This window comes from Mangifera indica, chromosome 15, assembly GCF_011075055.1.
Source record: "Mangifera indica cultivar Alphonso chromosome 15, CATAS_Mindica_2.1, whole genome shotgun sequence".
Classification (NCBI taxonomy): Eukaryota; Viridiplantae; Streptophyta; class Magnoliopsida; order Sapindales; family Anacardiaceae; genus Mangifera; species Mangifera indica.
In genome coordinates, this window is record NC_058151.1 from 1,819,368 (window position 1) to 1,843,164 (window position 23,797).

A 23,797-nucleotide genomic window follows, 5' to 3' on the forward strand; every position below is an offset into this window, starting at 1 on the left:
TGATTCAAACTCAAACTCAAACTTGGTTTTTTTTAAATGAGCGAAATTCAAGCTTGATTCAAATTCAGCACTATCTCTTATACAGCTTCGACAAGAAAATTTTCCAAGTGTTGTTATATAAGCACTCTGGACATTTCTTACTTGAAATTGCAAATTCAAGTCTATGTAACACGGGAGAAAGAATAAACAACTGACAATCAGATCATACGGTGACACCTGATTGTTTCAATTTGAATGAAATAACATTTACGAAATCATTCTTTACTAGTCATATTCATATATCTTAATGGCCTCGTATAGAGAGGTTACAACGGCCAGATATGGTATCTGGCCACAAGAAAATGACCATGAAAAATAAGTCAATAAACCCAAAACAAAATAGAACCAAAAAAAAAAAGAAAAATATTAACCTAGCCATCATTTAAAAAAAAAAAAAAAGCCTAGTAAGGAGATAAGACGGGGCCAGAAAGAGAGAAGCCTATCTTCTAACAGCCAACCAAAAAAACACCCAGAATCTTTGAGTTGCTTCTAAGTCAAATGAATTGGGGCTGCAAATATTAAATAAATTACGAGTCATTACCCACAAAAGAGTCTCCCGCATTGTTGTATCTTGATCGCCGCATCACACCATCAGCATCATAACGCCTACCTCGAGGCATCATCCCGTACCTGTTTCCCTGTTTTCTTCTATCATCTGCACCACCTTCGTATCTATATTCCCTACCACCACCACTACCCATATCTGCCAATCTTCTGGGATGTGCAGTGGGTCTCATTGAACGCAATGAATCAAACCTTTGGCTCTGTCGGAACATCCTCATAGGTGGTGATTTCCTATCTATCCCAGAAATCCTGTCATCAAACCTTGAACTACGTTGTGGTGAGAAGCGATTTCTTGGAGGGGATACAAAACCTTCTTCATACCCTGCTGTAAAACGTTTTTGAAAAGGCAACCTCACCCTATCCATTCTAGCAGATCTATAATTTGGTGATCTACTGCGACGTCTTGATCCCTCATTCCGTTCCCTTAACAATAACCATGCACCAGGTGAGCGACTTCTGGATCTTGATCGAGATATCTTGTAAGGTTGGGCATAATGCAGTCTTTCTCCACCTGGCGAAATACTTCTTTCTCTTCTGCTCATACGATAAGGCATACGATCAGCATATTCAGAGGAATAATTAGGCACAGGCCTCCGAATTTCCTCCCTGATGCCTCCACTAACCCCTTGTGGGTACTTTCTATACCCATTCCTATCAGGATTGACATCATCTCTAGCAAGAGCTGTTCCAACATGACATCCATAAAAATCATCCCTGTAGGGCACATATTTCCGATTAAAAGGCCGACAGACACTATTAGAAGAGGAGCTTAAATACTGCCTACGAACTCGGCTATCAAATCCTTCAACAGCTTCTGCATCTGAAATTGCACGATCAGAGGTTATTAAAAATCCACGGCTCTCAATAACATTTCTTGATCTAGGACGTGTGGAACCATAGGGGCCATGGTAAGTAGGTGAGTGACGGCTACCAACAATGTGGCCACCAGTTGGACTTCTGCAGCGAATTTCTGAAGCATATCTATCCCTTCCTACAAATTTGTTTAAACCAGCTCCCCTCACTGGTCGAGGACATGCATCATCAAAATCATCAGATCTGTAACAAAATGTATGTAAGCAACTAACCAAGCAATAAAGATAAGGCACAATGGAAAACGAGATATAATTCATAAGATTACCTGTTTCTTTGCACAGAATCAGAGGCATCAGAGGATAGAGATCCTTGAATGCGTGATGGCAAATCCCTCTTCAATTCCCTAAGTCCAAACCCTCCAGAGGTGAGGTCTTTACTACTGTGGCCATCCTCACAATCAACAGTATGATGCTTTATTTTGCTTCCATCAATGGTTTCCAAAGTTTTTGTCTTTGAGATTATTAAATGATCTCTAAATGTATTTCCTGGGGAACATTGTTCAATTTTTTCAGCTGCAACACTAGGACCAGGTCTTTTATTCTCAGTATCCTCCACTTCTAAACTAAATATTTTTTCTCCATCACCATCAGACCCATAGTCTAATTGTTCAATATCTGCATCCTCACCTTCATTATCCTCCCAGCAAGGTACGTCTGATTCCCTCAATTCCCCATCCTCAATCTGAGAATCATAACCAGCTTCCTGGGGTTCCCCAGTTTTTCCTATGGCATTTATGTGAACCTTATCATCTTGATAGGAATCTGACTCACAGGTTTCATCAGAAGGACCTTCAATATTAATCTTGTCCGAGCTATTAGTAGGATTATTACCACTGCATTTCTCATGAATCGTATACAGACATCCTGTTTCCGTAGAATCAGTACAATTTTCAGAAGACATGTGAATTAGTTTCTCAGGCCCAATATCCACAGAAGAAACGATCTCAACATCATTACCATGAAGAACTTCGTCAGCTACTCCTGTTCCATCTCCAGTTTCCACAGAAATGACTTCTTCAACAACTGCACTGGAAGTAGGTCCTTCATCACATCTGGGTAAAGGACAGTCAAAACCTACTTCCTCTGCTTCACATGCAGGCTCCATTCCAAGGTATACAGGTGCCATAGCTTGACAACTGTCCATACTCAACATCTCTTGAGGAGCACAATTCAGCATCTCTCGAGGAGAACAACTAGATGCACAACCAGAACCTTCAGCATTTTCATCTAGAGTTGACGTCTCAACCTCACTAGTAACTCCCTCTAATGCTGGTTCAAAAGAAGAGGCAACATCACACTTTTCAACTTCAACATTTTCTGCACACACAATTTCTTCCTCTAGGACACCAGAAGCACAACCCTCTGTCTTCTCCTCGAGGCAATCAAGCAGTACTATATTGCCTTCTGTATCACTTGGGGAGGCAACATTTTTGAGGCATGCATCTACTCTGACAAACTGAGTGTAAGCTTTAGCACTGTCACCACACTCATCATGGCAGCAGTCAAGGCCAGAGCAAGTTTCCATTTGATAGTCCATTCCACTTGACTCATGAAGCAGGTCTCTAGGATCAGAAGGTATGTGTGTCTCCCCCTGTACTTCAGATGAATCTACTGAGACCACCTCACCATGTTTGATTTCTTCAGTTTCCTTCTTCATCTCGCAACCTTTTAACATGTGCAGCTTTCCACTCCCAACCACCGAAGTAATCAAAGCAGGGTTTAGTTGAGAATCAAAATTCTCAATATCACAAGGTTGCTCCCAGGCATCAATAACAACATTTAAATCCCAGTGTGACCTATCATCTCGAGTGGGAACAGACTTTTCTGCTGTCTTGTTATCCTCATCATTAGCGGATTTCTGTGCAGACGTAGTGGTAGAATCCTGAAAAGAAGACACTTCCTTTTTATCTTCAAGTACCAGATCTTTCTCGGAGAGATTAGTTGTTTCCATTTCAGTAACTGTTTCCTCAACTGCCTTTAAATCATCTTCACACAAGGATCCTTCCACCATTTTATTTTCCATACCTTGATCAACATCAAAGCTGTCATCACAAGCCGCAGCTGCAAGAATTTCAATACCTGAGAAGTCTTCTCTATAATCAAGCTTCACGTTCAGTTCCTCAGAAATCTCCCCTTTAACACCAGCACTACCAGATTCTCTAGAAGCATCAATCACCCTATGTTGTCTCTTGCCGTTTGAACTTGGATAATATCCTCGACTTGAAATATCGTACACTACTTCACTGCCTGAAGGGGAACACGGCGGTGGTGATGGAGAACGTAGATTAAATTTTCTTTTCTTAATAGGTACATGCTCTATTTTGTCACTGAATCGTCGTCCAAGAACAGCCACACCAAGCTGCCAAAGAGGCAAATTAAATTCATCATGTATAATGTACCACATAAGTACAATCAAAAGCAACCAAAACACAATAATAACCTTTTCAGACTCTGAAACTGTTCCGTTCTCAGACCTTTCAGAACTCTTGTCAGCTAGCTCCACTCCTGCTGTAAAACTTCTAACAAAAGGTTTCCTTGTACGCCTCGTAGCACTTCTATTTCCTTTTGCTACCGTCTTCCAAGTCAAGTCAGGACTTAAATAGTTTGTAAGTTCTAGGCCTACACTACTCATCATTTTTGTCGATACAGATCCTATGCCATCAACTAATTGTCCCCCACAACAAGTCTTGCAGGAAGCCGTTGCTCCTTTTCGGATTGACACCAGGGTTGATGAAACCCCAGCGCAAGTGCAAGACCTATTCTGCAAAAAAGAGAAAATTAAACTCTAATTAATATTGAGCAATGAACTATGTTGACTCATATGTTGAATTAAACTTCTTTTCTCCTAGAATTATAATCAGCATACAACAAACATAGAATCTATCAAGCAAAATCAATATGAACAGCATCCATACATGTGACCCAAAAACAGAAACCTACTTTTAATTTAATTCCTCCAATCTTGACAGACTTTAACAAGAATGATCCCTCCCTGCCGATTACAGCTGGATCAAAACGTCTCCAACCTAATATACCTACAAAACATAAAATCCAGATCAGTGACAAAATCAGAACATAATACAAAAATGTATACATTAAAAAATAAATAAATTGCTAATCCACCAGTTTCACAACATGTTATCAAGCCCAAAAGCTAATAACAAGTACTGCCAGCATATGCCTCCACAGACCATTACCTTGAGGCAAGTCGTATTAACCAGATTTGGCCTGCAAGTACTTCCTCAATTCAGATTGTAGCTTTTGACATAGTTCCAAAACAAGGAACCAGTGCTTCTTTGCAACCAAATATATAACATGCTAATAGATAATCACGATACATAAGTTTGAGTTTAGCACCCAAAAGGGGTATTCAATTGTTTCTATATGACATTAATTTGTAGGAAAGGCGAGAAAACTAGTTCATTATAAGCCACTCGTGTTGTCTAATCACCACCTTGCAGTTTCCAACAATTTTGAATCCATTGTTTCAGTTATCATGCAAGGCAAGTAAATAGAATCTAAGTGAACTTCCCACTTATTATCCTTGCTATTATCCATCAAAAGCCACATAGCGTGAAGCATATAATCTCGCAAACACGCAGTTTGAGTTTCACACGCAACCATATGAACAGGCCCCGGAGGCAAATAAATTCGTCCATAACGAATAGATCCAGTCATGTAGTAAATAAAATTTAACACATTCAATATGTCTACAAATAAATCTAGAAGATAAATCATCAGCTCCATTAGCAGCACTATTAGCTCCCAAAAGCATGATAAAATCCTCCAGAAGCTCTATGATGAAGCACGTGCCGAGCAGCCACAAATCAACTTCCAAGCAAATAGTTTTCCTAAATTTAGAAGAATCCGAAAGTTGTCTTGCACAATATTCAGAAACCCTAACTTATTCCTCTCTAATTCATAGAAATTTCGGGAGATTTCAGCCGATGAATCAAAGATCTCGAGACGATATAAAGTCTCCGGCCCTCTGTAGAAGAAAAAATCCACAAAGAAAGCGTTGAAATCAAAAAAGCTACGGTGTTTTAATACCTGTTTCTTAGATGATTTGACGATAAACTTCCAGAGATTTTAACAACTCGCATTAATCTTCAAATCTTCAGCAAAGATTACTACGATCTTCCTCAAGGCACGGCTCGATATAACGAAGACTACAGAGCGATGAATGTTCGTTGATTAATGACCGTCCGATTGATCAGATTTTGATCGGTGGAGTTCGATTCCTCTGATAATTTCTCCGCAGCGCCTCCGGAGCCAATCAGCCAAAACCTTCTCTTCTCTTTTCTTCCCTTGTCTGGATGAGACCTAGGCACCCTATCTGTCACCACGTATTTATTATTAACTTTGTACCCACACTGCCCTCTCTTATTTTTCTTTTTTGCCAATAATACCCTCCTAATATACTTCTAATTTCTCCCTTGCACTAACTCGTATAAAGCAAAGAAAAAGAATTTTATATTACCTTCTCGAAGTCTCCATTTGGTTAAAGGAAAGTCAATAGTCAATAGGGACCAAGAGAAGGGCAAATCTAGCACGGCAAGTTTGATGAGGTGGCACAACGTCACTGGTCCTTTATGGAGGGATTCTCGTCATTTCACTGTATATAAAGGGGAATTATTGTTATTAATCTTTATTATCGTTCCGAATTGATTGATTGTGCTCTATTATAAAAAGTAGCGATTTATATATGCACAAAAAAAAATGATTTCAACATATGTATTTATTTTAAATATAAAAATAAATATATATTTATATATTATGATATATTAGATATTTTTTAATTTTAAATTCAAAATCACTCAATTATATGATAACACATATATATTATTTTATCTTGAATTTAAAATTATTCAATTATATAATGACATATATCAAATATATAACTAGGTATGTATAGTTTAATTAAATATATGATTGAATTATTTAAATTAAAGATAAGATAACACATAATCATATAATAATATATATCTATTTGTATTTTCAAAAATAAATGTGCATAGCATTCTTGATGTTTAAAATGATATATGATAATTCTTCTAATTAAGAATTTCCCAATTTAAATCAAATTTCCATTTGAATGAATTGTCTTTTGCATATTTTATACACGCAAGACGCTAAATAAATCATCTACTAACATATCAATTTGGAATACAATTGAACTCTTCTGTCGAGGCAGGGAGAACATTAAACCATGAAGCTTTTATAATTTTCTAAACCTACCATCTCTATCTCCTATCATTATGAGATCACATACCATTTCTAGATCACACGATCTCCTACATTTATAGGATTACCAACTCCTGAAATTACCAAATCACCTACCACCCTAGATCACATAATCTCTTATATTTATTAAATAATTCTAAGAAATCTTTGTGTAATTAAGATACATTTGGTCTTAATTAGTGATGACAATTTAGGTCCGATTTTAGGGACCTCAACCCTCCCTAACCCTAATGGGGAGGGGATTCTCTAATAGAAACGGCGAAGTGGACGTAGACGGGGACGGGGACGGGGACAGGAATGAAAAAATTCTCCGCAATTGGGGATGGGGATACATGTGTCCCCTCCCCGCCCCGACCCTTCCCCTCCCCGCTCCTATCCCCGTCCTTTTATATTAATATATTTATTTAAAATACTAATATATTTTTATAGTTTTAAATTATTTATGTTTTTCAAATTTATTTAGGTTTTTGTTATATATATTAAAGGAGTTAATATATTATATTTATGATATTTGAAATAGTAAATTAATTTTAATTTTGCTTAATTTTGTTATTTAATATATTTATATTATATTTACAAGGTAAAAAAAATATATTTTTTTTGCAGGCACGGGGAGAGGATTTTTCCCATGGGAACGGGGAGAGGATGGGGAGGGAATTTTTCTTTGCGGGAAAGGGACGGGGAATCATTTTCATCCCCGTAAAGGGGACGGGTCGGGGATGGGGATTGATATCCCCTATGGGGACGGGGATTGAGATCCCCTCCCCATCCCTCCTCGTTGCCATCCCTACCCGTTGCCATCCCTAGGCTTAATATTATATTATAATCACGAAAATAAATTATTTAAAAATTTATTAAATAATTTAATAATATTATATTTAATTAAAAATAATAAAAAATATTAAGATATTTTTTATTTAAATATTATTAAAAATTATTAATTAAAAATTAATATTATATTTGATTAAACTAACCATTCTTATCTGAAATATTCATTTTTTATATTTATTAAAATATTATCCCCCGAATAATATATTAAAATTTGTTATTTTATTAAATTAAAAATTAATTTAATTATATTTTTATTTTAATTTTAATTTTAATTTTTTTAAATATTTTTTATATTACTTATTATTTTAATTAAAAACAAAAAAATTTGGTTCTAAAAAATTTATACATAAAAATATTATTATTAAAAAAATTAAGATTACTTTACCATATTTGAATACCTAAAATAAAAATATTTATTAGATTATTTTTACTTGTTAAATTACATTTGATGATAGAATATTACCATAACTTTATATTACCTAATAAATCAAACAAAATAATATCAATAATAAAAGATAAATTACTACATAAATATTTAATTACCATGAACCAATCCTCCCTTTTATGTGTAACACTTCCTCTTTAACCTATAAGTATTGGATTGTGCAAAAGTAATGGACAGCCTTTTATAACTCATTCTATCACTATTTAACCTATCATTAAAACTATATACTCGAAAAATAAATATATTAATAATGGTATATTTTCATATGATCAAATAATTTTGAAACAATCATAAAATAACACCAAACATATAATAATACATCATTATTAGTAGTCAAATTAATGCTTTTTCTATAATAATAAAACTACATACATACTTTAAAGTATATTATTACATATACAAATAATATATCATCATATAATAATTTTGAATTAAAAATAATAATAAAATAATATTCAATTATATAATAATGTATTATATATATTTAATTAAATAATTAAAATATGCACATGTTACATTGTGTTTTCTATAATAATAATTTGATGCCTTGTATGATAATTATACTCCAACAAAGAAATGAATTAGTGTTTACCTTGTGACTTCTTTTCCACGAAAAGAAGCGCATAAGACCCCACATGACCAAATAAAAGTCAAAAGATTCCTTCCCCTCTTGCCGATAGCATCTCACGCCTTTCCCATCAACGGCTGAAATGCGCCCGTAGATATTAAAATGCGGTGGATTGGATCCCACCACTATCAATTGTCTTTCCCCCTTTACGCCTTCAAGATCCGACAAAGCCGTTGCGCATGTTGAAGCTCCTTCATAGGCTTTGCCACAGATGGGCCCTTCTAAAAGTTCCTAATTCAATTACTTCCTTTTCATTAAAAACATAATGGACCGACTTCCAGTCTTCTATTCTACCCTTAAATTATGCTCAAAACATTGACAAAAATCCCCTTAAATGTTAACAAGTGACAATTCTAATCCTCTCTATCAATGAGCAAAAGCCTCTCTTCTCTTTTCTACATAATATATATAATATATAATGACTCATTAAATCAATGTAAATTCAATACTATAATATTTATCATTCATGCATTAGTCAATCTTAACTGCTGAGAGTGAAATCTGAAAGCCAACTAACAGGCCGGACATGACCGATAAAAATTACTGATAAACACAAACTATATTCAAATTTAACCAACAAGAGACATAAGAATAATTATAATATTTGAAATTTATAATTACTAGAAATTTATCCCGATACAACCAGAAATTTAAATGGAATCGAAGGTTACTTGTTCCAGTGATCCAAACAACAGCAACCAAAAAGAAATTGATAAGTTGTATAAATCTAAGTACTCCAAATTTCTCACTTTGTAGTTAGGTAACAACACTTCCATCCTATAAAGTACAATCCCATCCAACCTCTAAAGATGTCAATGAAATAAAAAATCATGATAACATCACAAAGCTTCAACCAGCCATTATGATTAGGAGCAGTTAAACAAATACGAAGTTTCACTTAATGTAGTCAAGATTAAGATTATATGCTTGAAAGAGACGAAGAAGAGACCTTAACAAATTTTTCTTGCTGTGTTGGAGGATTGACTCAATAAGATTTTGCAAAAATGGCAACTTCCTCAGCTGGATTGCCTGTCATTAAGCATGTCTTAATCCCTTGAGGCTGGTTGAAAGGGAAACACCTAATGGTTGCCCCTGTTTCTTCTTTCACTCTTAATTCATCCGCATCACTGTGACAATTTTTAGAGCAAATAATACTGGAAAGCATGAGTATGTATATCACATTATTAATAATAAAAACATATACAAACTTAAAATGATTGTAATATTTTTACCAAGCTGACCAAGGACCCCTCGCCCATTTGCCCAGGTTTATTGCTTCTTTAAGTTCATCGTATGAGCTTACATCAACAATGTTACTGCAAAAGAATGAACTAATACGATGTTACAGAAAGCAGGGAATCAAAGAGTCCATTATCGCTTTAGCTTAGTTCACTAGCAGAGACACTATATGATGATTTCAAAAATTTTCCTTGCATTTATGTTGGTGCACAGAATTTATGTTGCCATATATAATTATGCTATTAGGCTCAAACAGAAAACTGATTATATTACAGCAACGACATGTAGAACTGAAAGATTTTAAACTTGATCAAGCATATTGCATTCAACTTGAAGAAACTAATAAAATTAAGGGATTAAATGAATGCACCTATCTCGAAATGATATTGCCCTTTCCAAAAGAGCTGACTGGATCTCATCCAACTTGTCCTTCACATAAGCTTCTAAAGTTGAAGGTTCCATAGATATTCCAAAAACTTTCCCTTGCTTTCCTGGAATATCTCTCCTTGATATGACCACACTCCCACTGGAAACATCACGTGGACCAATTTCAATTCTCAAGGGGACTCCCTATAAAAAAAGGTCCATTATCGTGGCAGTTGAAATTAAAGCAATATTTTCTAACAACATTTTATTCTTTTAAACCAAAAGTATCAATACTGAGGATAGCAACCTCATTGTACAAGCACATTGAAGGTGTTTCTTTTAACAAATTGAGCATCAAGCAGAGGTTGTAACCTTCAAAAGCTACAAGTATCTACAAGTAGTTCAATACCCCTCTATAACATATGATGGACCACTAGTAGCTGACTTTCAATTATGCCCGAAATGAAATTTTGTTTTTTAAAATAAAATCACCACCAAAAAGTTGTAATATATGCTTGACCTTTGAGGAAGACAGAATACCTTCATTTCCCAGAAGTTAAACTTCCAACCAGGGGTTCATTGTTCCAAGTCATCAACTTTAACTTTAATCCCTGACTTCTGCAAAACTTCTTTTACCGACAATGCTGCACTGCTAACTCCTGTTTTCTCTTCAGTCTTTTTCCAAATTGGTATAATCACCACCTGAAGCAAGCAACATATATCGTAAGGAAATAATTTTCATAACCATCATGAAAAGGAAGAAACAAAGCAGTAATTTGTCTCTCTTTGTCTCTGGATCCAAGATAGCGCCATGACTCATCACCATAAAATTTTCAAAATCTGAAACAATATGAAGTATCTATGAAGTCAAAGAAGCTAAACTTAAGTAGCCACAAAATCTCAGATTTTCATTATTAGTTTTTTTTTTTTCTGTAATTCTCCCACAAAAAAAAAGGAATCTGGTGCAAAAAATAAACAGATTCATCAATGCAAGTCCTCCTTGTACCTGCAACAATCAATCTAAGCCAGAACACAATCTTGGATTTGATTCATTCTAAAATTTTCCATATCTTTACCCTCTCCAATGAAGGATTTGCTTTTCAGGTCAGAGGGCGGATGAGGGAGGATTGAATCACAACGTTTGTTCCATCAAAACATGGAACTCCTAGCTCAAACACACATACAAATGGAGAGATGGATAGACTATGCGAGGTCAATATGATAAGCCTCATTTGCCAGAAACAATCTATAGTCTTAACTAGAGGTGTCCATGGGCTGGGCCTAAGGCCACAACAGTAGCAGGCCTTTCAAGCCGGCCCCTTAATTTTTTAATATTATATGAACGGTATCAGTCTGGCCCGAAAGGCCCATGGGCCAAGCCCGGCACACTACATTACCAACCGGGCCATTTCCCTGGGACGGTCAGGCCCAATTGACACCTATTAACAGATTCACATCCCTGGTGCCAAACATAACACCTGTAAAAACGCTTTCAGTAAATCATCATATAAACAACAATTTACCTGTATAGGTGCAACCTTTGGTGGAAGCATTAGCCCAGCATCATCTCCATGGGTCATGATAATACCACCAACAAATCTGGTACTGATAGCCCATGATGTCTGCCACACATGTTGCCTTAGTCCATTTTCATCAGTGAACTGTACAAGTACATACTTCAGTCATATCTCAGTTAAGCACAAATAATATTTAATCAATGAAAAATTTAAAAAAAAAAAAAGACAATTTAAGTTGGATGTTCTTAGTGTTGTCTGAAAATTAGAGCTGGTAGCATGATTTACCTGTGTTCCAAAAGCACGAGAGAAATTTTGCCCAAGGTTGTGGCTAGTTCCAGCCTGCAATGCCTTTCTATCCCCCATCATAGCCTCTATTGTGTAGGTCTTTGAAGCACCAGCAAAAGTTTCCAATTTTGATTTTCGACCAGGGATGACAGGTATTGCAGCTTGCTCATAAGCAAACTTTGTGTAAATGTCAATCATCTGCATGGCCTGCATAATAGATCCACGGGTAAATGAGACTCAATTTCACCACAATGAGTGGTCCACAGGTAAATGAGCTGCAAACCTCTTTTTCTGCCTCTTCTAGAGTGGCATGAGCAGTGTGACCCTCCTGCCATAGAAATTCAAGAGTCCTCACAAATGGTTTAGTACGCATCTCCCATCGTGTGACATTTGCCCACTGAAACAAATTGCCATGAGCAAACAAGATGCAGTCAGTATTTACCTTGTATAACTAGTGACAACAACCATGTGACAGTATACTACCTGATTAATCATCAGAGGAAGATCACGGTAACTATGAATCCACTGAGTAAACATATGATTCACAATGGTTTCACTAGTTGGTCGAACCTGCCACAACCTCAGGAAGTGCAACAATCAAAGCCAAAACTCAGGTCATAGTTTCCAAGAGGACAATATGGTGGCATCAGTGATTCAGTATAGAAAGAAAAGAAGACAGTAGTATAGTGTGGGGAATATATGTACCACAAGTTTTTCTTCTAGTTCCTTCCCCCCTCCAATGGTCACAAGAGCCAATTCTGGACTGAATCCCTCTACATGGCTGGCTTCTTTCTCTATGAAAGAGTATGGTATAAACTGCAACCATATGTGAAATTGCAAAAAACAATCTTATTTTATGACTCTATCCAGGAAAGAACAACCAACAAAATGCCATGGTTCGTTTATTTAATCATATAAAATGCAACATATCAACTTAATGACCCCTTATGCATTAACATAATAATAATGATACGAATAAAGATAATAAAAAAATAAGCCAATCAAGTTTTCTACTGAAAATTATCTTTCATTATTTTGTAGATAAGATATTAAAACTATCATTTAATAACCGCAAGAACATTCAATGACCACACTCTGCTGGTCATTAACATCAAATTCATATGGAATATAAGGTCTAATGGGGTTTAGCTAAGATATATAGTTCAAGATTCAAGTTTTCTTTTTAAGATTTTTAGCACCATGTGCACCACACAGTATATATTTATCCAATCAGAAATCAGCACTGGAACTTTAAATCAATTATATCATTTATCAGCCTATAATATGCAAAATGAACAATTTCACAGCCCCCTGGAAAGTCATGAATTTCAAGGGGAACCACAAGCATCATAATGAAGATTAATAAACTTTTGAAAACGAAACAAAATAGTTCTAGTGTTTTAGAGATATGGTGATTGAGAGAATCTTTTATATCATCATCTTCCAAAAAGGAGGGAAATTTTTATTCTCCCTTTCACTAATTACATCAAACTTGTGATAATAAAAACGCAATACTGTCAGGCAGAACACAGTCATAATCCCTTCAAAATAAAATCTTATAGGGATGGCATTCATCCAATTGCATCATACAATTTGTAGATATTGCAAAATTTTTTACTTTAGGAAGCCCTGGTATTTGAAGGCTGCACAGAAGCTGATCGAGGGAAAACATTCACCCTAACAAAGGATTCAATCTAATTTTATACACTTGCCTAACAAAAAATAATAGGCTGGACTAGCCTAACAAAGCATACAAATTTAGCACTCACTACTTGAGCAAATTCAGGACAAATTAAATGAAGATCCATACAGCATCATCCCCTTGCCTCTCCATCGGATTCAATCTCATTTTATACCACAAAAAATATCTTATTTCCTTAATCTGTACTCTCGGAAAAGGTGGGAATCTTTTGATCAAAAATGGGACATAGACTGCCAACCATCCTTCTTTTTAATCCAATAATTAAGACTTGAACTTAATGACCAACATTTAATGTTTTTTCAACTTAGCAACTCTCTAAAACCCTTAGTTACATAGCTTAACGGTTTAGAACTTGTCCATCTTTTTTCAGTTGAAGTTTAACCCAAAATATCTTGACCTTTCTTGAGAAGGCAAATATCAGAAATTCAAATACCAGCAACTAAAAGCATCCAACTCTCACTTAATATCATTTTAGCAATCAACAAGCATAATTTTATCATCTACTTCAAATTTGCTCCAATCACTTCTTATGTCATTGTAGCAAACAATAAAACATTAAAATCACAAAATCAATTTTCTTTTCACGACACTTTCTCAGCAATCAAACAGAGAGGTCAGAACCACACCTGTGGAAAATACATGTTACTATGCCCAGTCTCCTTGAACTTAACATTCAAATAATCCTGCAAATTATTTATAATGCAATAAATAAATCAATAAGTCTACACTTATAAAGTAATTACTAACAGAATTTTCAAATTTGAAGATATAAGCTTTCAAAAGCTCAAATAGTGGTCTAAAACGCCAAAAAACAAAAAATAATAACAACCTGAATTGCCTCCCAAATAGCGTAACCGTACGGTCTAATAACCATGGTTCCACGAACTGGACCATAGTCAGCAAGCTCAGCGTTGGCAATAACATCGAGATACCATGCATTGAAGTCTTGAGACCTAGGAGTGACGACACGGTCCTGGCTAACTCGCTCTTGACTTACTTTATTCTTCTGCTTATCAATTCGGTCCTCGGTCTCCTGCGGACTCGAGGCAGCGCTCTGAGCAGAGAATGCAACCCTACGCAAAGGCGGCAGGATGCGGTGGTGGTGACGGAGCAGAATCGCCGCAGACCAGCGAGAGATGGAGGTAGAAGAGAAGAGTGAAGTAAGGAACGGTAGCCTCAGAGCTACTACCATTTCCTTGAGTTGTTTAGATTGAAATGAGCGACGCTCGTAGTCGTACTAAGTCCAGTACAGCAGTCAAAGAGCTAGAAGATGAGGTTTTGACGTGGGAAGTCTGCGTTGTGACGTGCATTGCGTGTGATTGGGCTCGGTTTCGTCGACGGATAGATCTATTTTTATTTTTGTGGGTGAGATTAATTCGTGAGATTCCACTAATTCGATTAGCAAAGATGGAATTAGACCTAAGCGCATTAATTGGATCCCAAAAATAGTTAAATTTGACTCAAATATAAACTATGATTTATTTGTGAGATTCCACTTATTTTTAAACCAAATTAAATTTAAATTAAAGTGAGTTTGACTTTAACTAACTTACAGATTAAATAATGACTCAATTTGATTCGAGATTAACTTTTTATTCAATTAGAATTATGTCAAACAATTAACAAAGTAACATCATTTTGTTAATAAGTTACAAACTCAAATTATGTATTCAAACTATAAACTTAAGTCGAGTTTTAAATTTTAAACTTAAAGATTAAGATAAACTCAAACTATCATTACCATTGGTTCAATGATTTCAAATTATTTCGTTTTTTATTTGAGTCAAACTTGAACTAGAGAGTATTTTGGTCCAATTTGAATTATACCCATCTCTATATAAAGGTGAATTTGAATAAAATCATGTATAAACTAAAATTAATCTGAGTTTAATTTGAATTTGTAATGAGTTCAAGTTTGAACCAGCTGTAATGATGAACATTAAAATTGGAGATGATGATGAGTAACCAAAGAAGGAGAAAGAATAATCGTAAAAAACAATGAAAAGGTTGAAAAAAGAATATTTTCTTTTAGGTTTAGGTTTCTTTCAAATTTGTCAATTGGATTTTGATTTTTGTGTTCAAACTTCGTAATTCAAACCATGTTTTGGGAATAAACTAGGCCCAAGAAAATATCCTGAAAAATGGGCTTGATTTTTCAGATTTGAGTGGGTTCTGTTGCGTAATTGTATTCTGGGTTTGATTGTCTTACTGGTGTCTCCTCATTTTTATGATACCTATGATAACAAATGACATAAACTTTGTGTTGAAAAATAAAATGCCAAATTCTGAAAATTATGAAATGTTTTAAATCACGTATCTGAATTCGAATCTATTCGTCTTGATGACGAATGCAATCCAAATGTGATTCGAGGTTCAATAATTAATCTTTTCGAGAACACATATCGCCTTTATACTGTTTTTTTTTCCTTCTTTTTTTGGGGTTTTGTGATGAAGAAAACTTATGTCAACTATAAAATGACATTTGGTATAGAAGTTATTAGTAATTAGATTCTTATTTAAAGTTCAAAACTACCTCCCCTTCAAAAAGTGGTTAACGTAATTTTTATAAAACGAGAGTTTCTCTTCTTCTTCTCCCGACACAGAACCAAGTGCACTGAAACTTATGTCTCCCAAGGATTGTAGTATTTGGATAAATTGTGTCATGGAAATTACTGACATCAGACCCTTAGAGTGTAATCGAACAAACCACACGAACAGAAATCAAATTTGAATACACGTCTCTGTTTACAGTATTTACAGAATTGAATTTGGCATGAATTATATGTTTCCACCAGATTGTGTAGAAAATGTTCCTCTGCCACAGCACTGAGATGTTCCTCCTCCACAACCCTCAGTTTCGCATTCGGATTCTTCTTAGAGGACTCACGCAGATGGGGTTCCCCGAATTTGAAATGTCAGAAAGTGCTTTCCTGGCGCTGCTCTGTTGTTCTCAGAGGCTTTAGAAATACTCTTTCTTTTTGCTCCCATCAAACGTAATTTTACAGGCACCAATGTCTTTCTCTGTAAAAGAGAAGATGCTGGAACTATGCTTCTTTAAGGACTGATTTGGAGTAGTAAGCTGTACTGACTTTGATAAATCACTTAGTGGCTTCCCTCCGCCAAGCGCTCCTTTCTTTAGTGCTTTTGAGACATTGATCTTCGCCCCAACAGATGCTGACATAGAAGATTATTTAAGTACGACATAGGCATCAAAATCAATGAGCAATCAGAACTCAAATCAAACAGAAAACAGAGCTGACTACTCAATGAAAAAATAAAACATTTAAATAAAAAATCAAAATAATTATAATGATGCAGAAATTATTTTTTAATATTTTGATAGTTAATCTACAATAAATTTTATTAAAATTATATTTTTTTTAAATATTTAAATTAGTTTAAATTATTTTTTATAACAATTCTAATACAATTTAATTTAATTTTAAATTATATTAATAAAACTAAATTTTAATTTAATGTTTGTCATATTATATCATATCAAATTATAAGGTTAAATTGAAAATTATCAACTTTGCCTACCTTCATATATATTTGGTGGATGTATGAAAATTAATATTAAATCCAATTCAACACTCTCCCTCATCATTAATGATTTTCTTCTCGCTCAATTTATAGAACGGGTAATATTTTATATACTTATTTTTAAGTATTTAATTAAATATTTAAATAATATTTTATTACATGATTAAATAGTAAAAACTAAATGTCTATAGATTTATTGTTTTATATAGCGCTAAATTTGAGTCAAATTCGAATAAACTTAAAACGGGTTTAATTTAATTGAGTTTAAGCTCAAATATGAAATTTTAATATTTTTAATCTCGAGTTCAAGTTTTAGAGATATTTGGTTTGTCAAACTCATGAGTTTAAAAAATTCGTTATAAAACGATATCATTTCAATTATTATGCATTAAAATGAATCGTTTTAGTAACAAATCAAACTCAAAGCTTGATTCGAATTTGAATCTTTTGAAATAAATCGAACTTGAATTTAAATACATACAAATTAAGATGAGTTTGAGTTTAAATGAGTTCAAATTTGGTTTAATTCAATTTGACTCTACCTTTGGTTTTATACATACGTTTTGGCTATTAGGTGGGCACTAAGAACAGAAAATTGATTGACGAAGAAGGCAATGTTAGTGGCAAAAAGAAAGGGCTATCGCTAGATAAACCTAATTATCGTGAAAACAACATATTATCAGCAGTGATTATTAATTCTTTTAATTTTAATAGGAAAATATAATTAAATATATAATTGTCATTTGGTCAAATTAATATCCATTAATTATAAAAAACTTAAATACTTATGTTATTAAAATTAATAAATTTAATTAAAATTATCTATTTCTTTTCCTTTTTCTTTTTTTTTAGTTTAAAAATTAATTATTTTTTAAATTAAATTTTAAAATATTATACTTTCTTTCGTAAAATTTTTTTTCAGTTTTGAAAACTTGATGAGAAGTATCCTTATCACTAGAGGAAGACAAGGACACTCCTCATCAAGTTTCCAAAGCCGAAAAAGAGAAGAGAGAAAGAATCCGACTAGTGAAGACATCGAAAAATAGAGGAAAAAAAGAAAAAAACTTTTAAGAAAAAATATAATTTTTTAAAGTTTAATTATGAGAAAATTATTAGTTTTGTAATTTATAGAAAAAATAGATAATATTATATTATTTTTAATATATTATTAATTAAATAATTAATATAAATAAATATTTAAATTTTTAATAATTAATTGATATTAATCCGAGAACGTAATAAATTTACTGGGCCCTTTGACCTTATCATTTTTAACATTCTTTACACGTGGTGTTGTTAATGTGGACGTTACACATTAATTCCCAACAACTTTTGAATTAATTAAAGATATAAATGATTTTCTAATTTCTTTATAAATTAAAAAAAAAACAATCCTCAACTGAGTGTTTGGTGATCCAATTAACCGTAACCCCCACCCCAATCCTCTCTCCCTCCCATCCCCGCTCTCCAATCAAATTCTGACACCTCATACCGTAATTCGTTATAAGTGGAGCCCCCAGCTTTTAACATTTTCAGATTCATTTTATTTTTACCATAAAAGCACTACAATTTAACCCACTCCTTTTCCCAACCATTATTTGATAAATATATTTGGGGCTGAATAACTATTTTCCACCCAAAGTTTGATGAAATAAATTTCTACTCCTTAAATTAAAAAAAAAACTAATTTTACCCTGTTTGTTAAAATCAGTCATTAGTCTTAATAATCAAATGACATTTATATTTTTTTTCAATTATTGAGGTTAATATAACTTACACCTTTAATAATATAAACAAGTTACATTTTATACCAAAATATTTTAATTTTTCTTTTTTCCTTCCATTTTTCATTTTATCCTATAACTTATCTTTTTTCAGTAGAGAATTGCACTGGCTTGGTATTATTTTGACTGAAATCATACCAAATCCAAACAATTCCAGTAAAAATGGCTCTACCAATTTGTGCGGTCTCATTTAGAATCACACTAACCGATGTAATTTTTAGTATATCAATGATTGTTAAATTTTAAATTTATTTTTTATAATGTTTAAATTAAAATTAATATAAATCAAAAGTAAAATTATATTGCATACCATTTTAAGAACAGAGTAATATATCACTTAAAGGTTATTCATCTTTTTAGTAATTTTATAAAAAGTTAACAAATTTTCGTAATTTCACATAGGGTGGAAAAATGGCTTTTTTATAATTAAAAGGTTGGAATAGTCATTTCATCAAACCCTGGGTGGAAAAAGTCCCGCGGCCTACATTTGGATATATGTATAGAGAGAGAGAAAAAGAAAGAGAGAGAGAGAGAGAGGAAAAACAATAAAATAAATTGAAATAATTTTGACATTCTCTTAAGTTAGTTCATAATTCCAATCACACCAAACACTTGATACACATAACATTTCGCACGTGCAAAAACATACACACGTGACAATACTCAATTATATGTAACATTTTCCTCAAATCCAAACACTCATTTTATTATTTCGTTTGGTGGGCCTTTTCCATTCTTTTCCCCTTTCCATTTTCTCAGGAAAACGTTAAAAATATAACAATTAATAATATTAAATTAGAAATTAAAAAAAAGGAAAGAGAGACACAGTGAGTGAAGTTAACGCCAAGCAGATGCGACGGTGAGAGTTCGACCCATCCAACCGAAACAGACGCCTCCGTTTTCTTCTTTAACGGTAAATCCCGGGTTGACTCGGTTCCCAGAATTGAGCCGGCCCCGCATTGACTCGGCAATGTTTGGACTCATTGGCCTCAACTCGAACCCTGCCATGTTCATACGGGCCCGCCACTTTCCAAACACCTCGCATCTCTCAACTCGGTCCCTCCCTTCACAAGCAACCGAGTTACCGAGTTTCCGACCGAGTCCTCTCTCGACCTTAACTCGCTCCAAGCTATCTCTCTGTACAGTCGAGTCGATTGAGTCAAACAATGCTCCGTAATAAGCACAGGCCTCGTTTACACGGGTCAAGAACGGCGCCGTATTGGAGTTCATCTCTTGTTCCACTAAAGTAACCACACGCGGTGCCAATCCCTTCACGCGACGGAGGAGGTCGTCGCGAGGATTGTCCGTCGAGACGCTTTCGTCAGGCATTCTAAACATTTTGAATGCGAAATTAACAGCCAATGGTTCGTCAGGCTCACAACCCAGTGAGTCACGAGTCAGATCACCAAGTTTTAAAGCCTTGACCTTGAAATGTAAACAGACACCAACTTTTTGAGCGGACTGCTGCAGCATGTTACCCACAACATTCAAACTTTCTTCACGGCCATTTTCAACCACAGCCGTGATCTTCAAAATGTAAGCTTTACCATTTTGAGAACGCGCAGAGAGCACATGCAGAAGGTTTTGATATTGCCCTCCTTGGCCAATATCGAAATCAATAACGTGAAATTTGTTGCTGGTTGGTTGGTCTAGAGTTGCTTCGATAATGGCGAGATTTGCAGCCATAAACCCAAGCTTGAAACAAGGGGAATGATCGTAAAGCAACTGAATCGACCCAACGTGTTCCATAGAAAACATCTCCGTCACCGGCGGTGCGTTCTCCACAGGATTAACTCGCGATTTCAATGCTGAGCACATGTACTCCATCAGTCTCTGCTCCGAATTGCCTTTCAAATTGGAAGCCTGACTCAAGCGAGTTAAGATCTCCACAGCGACGTCGTTTTTCCCATCTGAAATCGCTGATGCAGCTTCCATTACAGTCTGTCTCGAACAACTTGAAACCGGAGAAGCCACCGATGAAGACGAGGAAGACGATGAAGTCGGCGAAGCAGAAGATATCGGCGATATCGGAGAAATGGATTTCGGACTCAGGAGATTCTGTATGGTCTCGGACCACTCACTGTTAGTATTCGTTATCACTGAAACCGCATCACCTTCTTCTTCATCGTTGTCATCCAACAGCTGCTTCTCAAGCTCTTGAAGACAATTAAGCATCTTTTTCTCCGAATCTTGCGCTTGAACTCGATTTTGCACGGTATTGTGATTCTTATCATTCACGTACGGCAAATTTGGGGTAATTTGTTGCACATTAAACCCCGAAACAAGCCCAACTGGCGGTTGCTGCAGCTGCTGATGAGGCCTTAATTGCTGTTGAAGAAGCGGCAAGCTGTACCGGTGCAAATCTGAAGACAGAATATTGTTAACCGAAAAATCCACAGGAGATAAGGGAGATATCGGGGAGAGATTCTGGAACGTTCTCGGCTTGACAGAGCGATGAAACAAGGGGTTTAGGCTTGAATTATTGAGAAGGGTTTGGTGTTGTAGTTGTTGCTGCGTTTGAAAGTCTGTGAAGGTTCTCTTTCCGATGAGGTTTTGTGCCGTTCTGTTGGCGATCTGAGCGGCTGGGTCCATGTAAATTCCTTGCAATTGTGATCGATAAGACGGCTGTGACGCGTTCCCGTTCACGGATCTGCCCGCCAGACCGCCGTACATATCCGGCACACCACCGGGATACCCAGACGACATTTTCTCTTCCTCCTCTTCTTCCGGTGTAGAAGAGACGCGTGAGAGAGATAAACAAGAGAACAAAAAATGGAAGTTTTAATTAAAAAGATAACAAAGAGAAGAAATGATTCTCATGAATATAACGGAAGAGATTTTAATACACGGAGTAGGTTTACGTGGTTTGATCCGTGTGTATGTCTGTCTTTGATTCTTACCGTTGGATCTTTAGTTTTATTGCGGTTTCAGATATTTTCTACGCTGTGAACGGTGATTAAAAGGGGAACACATACTCTTGGTTGCTATGATCGTTTATAGGTTATCTTTGTCGGGCTGAAAATTGCGTCAACGCTTCTATCAGGTGCGTGGAGTGGAGTCACCTACTTTTTAGATTAGAAGAAATTATTACATTAATAAAAATATAAACACCTTTTTTCTTATGATTTTGTTTAGGAGAAATATCTTTCAGTCAAAAAAATTCTAAAATAAATTCCTTTTTAGAGCGTTATAAATGAATTTCAAATTCAAACTCAATAAATATTCGTAATTGGATATTAATTATTTAATCAGTCAAATTTTTTATTTTTAACTAATATAATATATATAAATAAAATATAAATATATTTAATATTTCTCACGTGTTTTACTAGTGTAAGATTTATCTAAAGGTATCATATATACCACTTTACGGGACTCAAAATCTTTATTAAAATTTGTCCTATCATCATTCAAGAAGACAGGCGAAATCGCTTAAATATCATGTGTAAGTTTAATGGCATAAACAACTATAAAATCATGCAACCGAAGATTTTTCAAACTTAAAGTAAAATACACATTTATCTAAAGTCAAAATTAAAATCAAATCGTTTCAATATGATTGGTTAACTTTAAAATTAAGTACACAATAATGTTTAATTAAATAATAACATATTATTTGAATACTCAAAACTAAATATATATCGTTTTAAATATTAAAAATTAAATTTATTATAATTGTTGTACAATATTCTTTTATCGTAAAAATATTTATAAAAGAAACGATCATTAATGGAAGCCTTGAAAAACCTAAATCCACAACTCTCATCCTCAATCAAGTCTAAAATATTTTCTTGTTTTGAAAAGTGCTCATACTGAAGGGATCATCCTCACCTAGTGATTGGTTCGCTAGTTCACGTAAATGCGAAGAAGTTATCATGGACAGGCCACATGCAACAAAACTTGAATGTGTGATTCTTGTCGAGCTTTCAAAAATAACTTTGCTTCCGCTCACCGTTGGCGCACCTCTCCTAATTATTGCCCATTTTTTTAGGAGGGATAATTTTACATATTTTGATAGTTAAGTACAATTGGTACCATTTCGATTTCAAATCTTTAAAACAAGGGAGTTTTGATGCTTTTAAATTCAATGTATTAATCCCACTTTTAACTTGTAGTTGTTCTTTATGATCTCGACTCATAATTCAATTGTAATGTATTTAGCTACGGAGGAGTTCTTCCAAGTTCCAATGTCATTAACACTATAATCGTAAATATTTATGGTTACGAATAACGAGTATATTAAAATTATCATAGTTTTATGATCTTCGATACCACAATTATAATATATTGTGTAAGGATCTGAATTGTGAGAAATACAACAAATCATATATATATTTCTTAAATATCAAAAAATATATATATCTTTATTATTATTTGATTGTACAATTCTAATATTAATAAACTTTAAATGTTATCAACAAATTTAGCCTTTAGTTTAGTAGAGTTAACGTGTGCTGAAGCACAACTTCACAATTCAATGGGTTTGGTTGAAGATACGCGCTGGTGAGGGAGGTGGGTATTAATTGAACTTATGTCAATGAAACGATCTTTCTTTGGCCAACGATCACCTGACAGGACGGTTACAGACTACTCCACAAAGCCAACGACATTATCCATATACGCAATCCAGAACGCTGCGGAAAGCGACGTCTTGAACACGTGTAACATTGCATATGAGCCTTGAAAAACCTAGGAGTGACAGATCCGTCGGTTTAAATTTACGCTATATGGGTTCGCT

General features: G+C 34.6%; 2 protein-coding genes and 1 pseudogene across 5 annotated transcripts; all 3 read right to left on the reverse strand.

Moving 5' to 3' along the window:
- Positions 1-245: 245 nt before the first annotated feature.
- Positions 246-5,810, reverse strand: LOC123198278. Of its 4 annotated transcripts, none has more exons than XM_044612958.1 (5): positions 5,526-5,810; positions 4,416-4,510; positions 3,916-4,231; positions 1,742-3,834; positions 246-1,659 (listed from the first exon to the last, which is right to left on the reverse strand). In XM_044612958.1, exons 3-5 carry the CDS (start codon positions 4,108-4,110, stop codon positions 567-569), a joined length of 3,381 nt encoding a protein of 1,126 aa, XP_044468893.1. In that variant the 5' UTR covers positions 4,111-4,231; positions 4,416-4,510; positions 5,526-5,810; the 3' UTR covers positions 246-566. The 4 variants fall into 4 exon arrangements, with proteins under 4 accessions (XP_044468893.1, XP_044468891.1, XP_044468894.1 ...); XM_044612956.1 differs by having other exon boundaries at positions 3,916-4,236; XM_044612959.1 differs by having other exon boundaries at positions 4,673-5,810.
- A 3,405-nt stretch (positions 5,811-9,215) lies between these two features.
- On the reverse strand, positions 9,216-15,084 carry LOC123198279 (annotated as a pseudogene).
- A 4,526-nt stretch (positions 15,085-19,610) lies between these two features.
- Positions 19,611-21,874, reverse strand: LOC123197917 (scarecrow-like protein 8). Its single transcript, XM_044612432.1, has one exon. The coding sequence runs from the start codon at positions 21,763-21,765 to the stop codon at positions 19,897-19,899; it is 1,869 nt and encodes a 622-aa protein (XP_044468367.1). The 5' UTR covers positions 21,766-21,874; the 3' UTR covers positions 19,611-19,896.
- Positions 21,875-23,797: the final 1,923 nt, after the last annotated feature.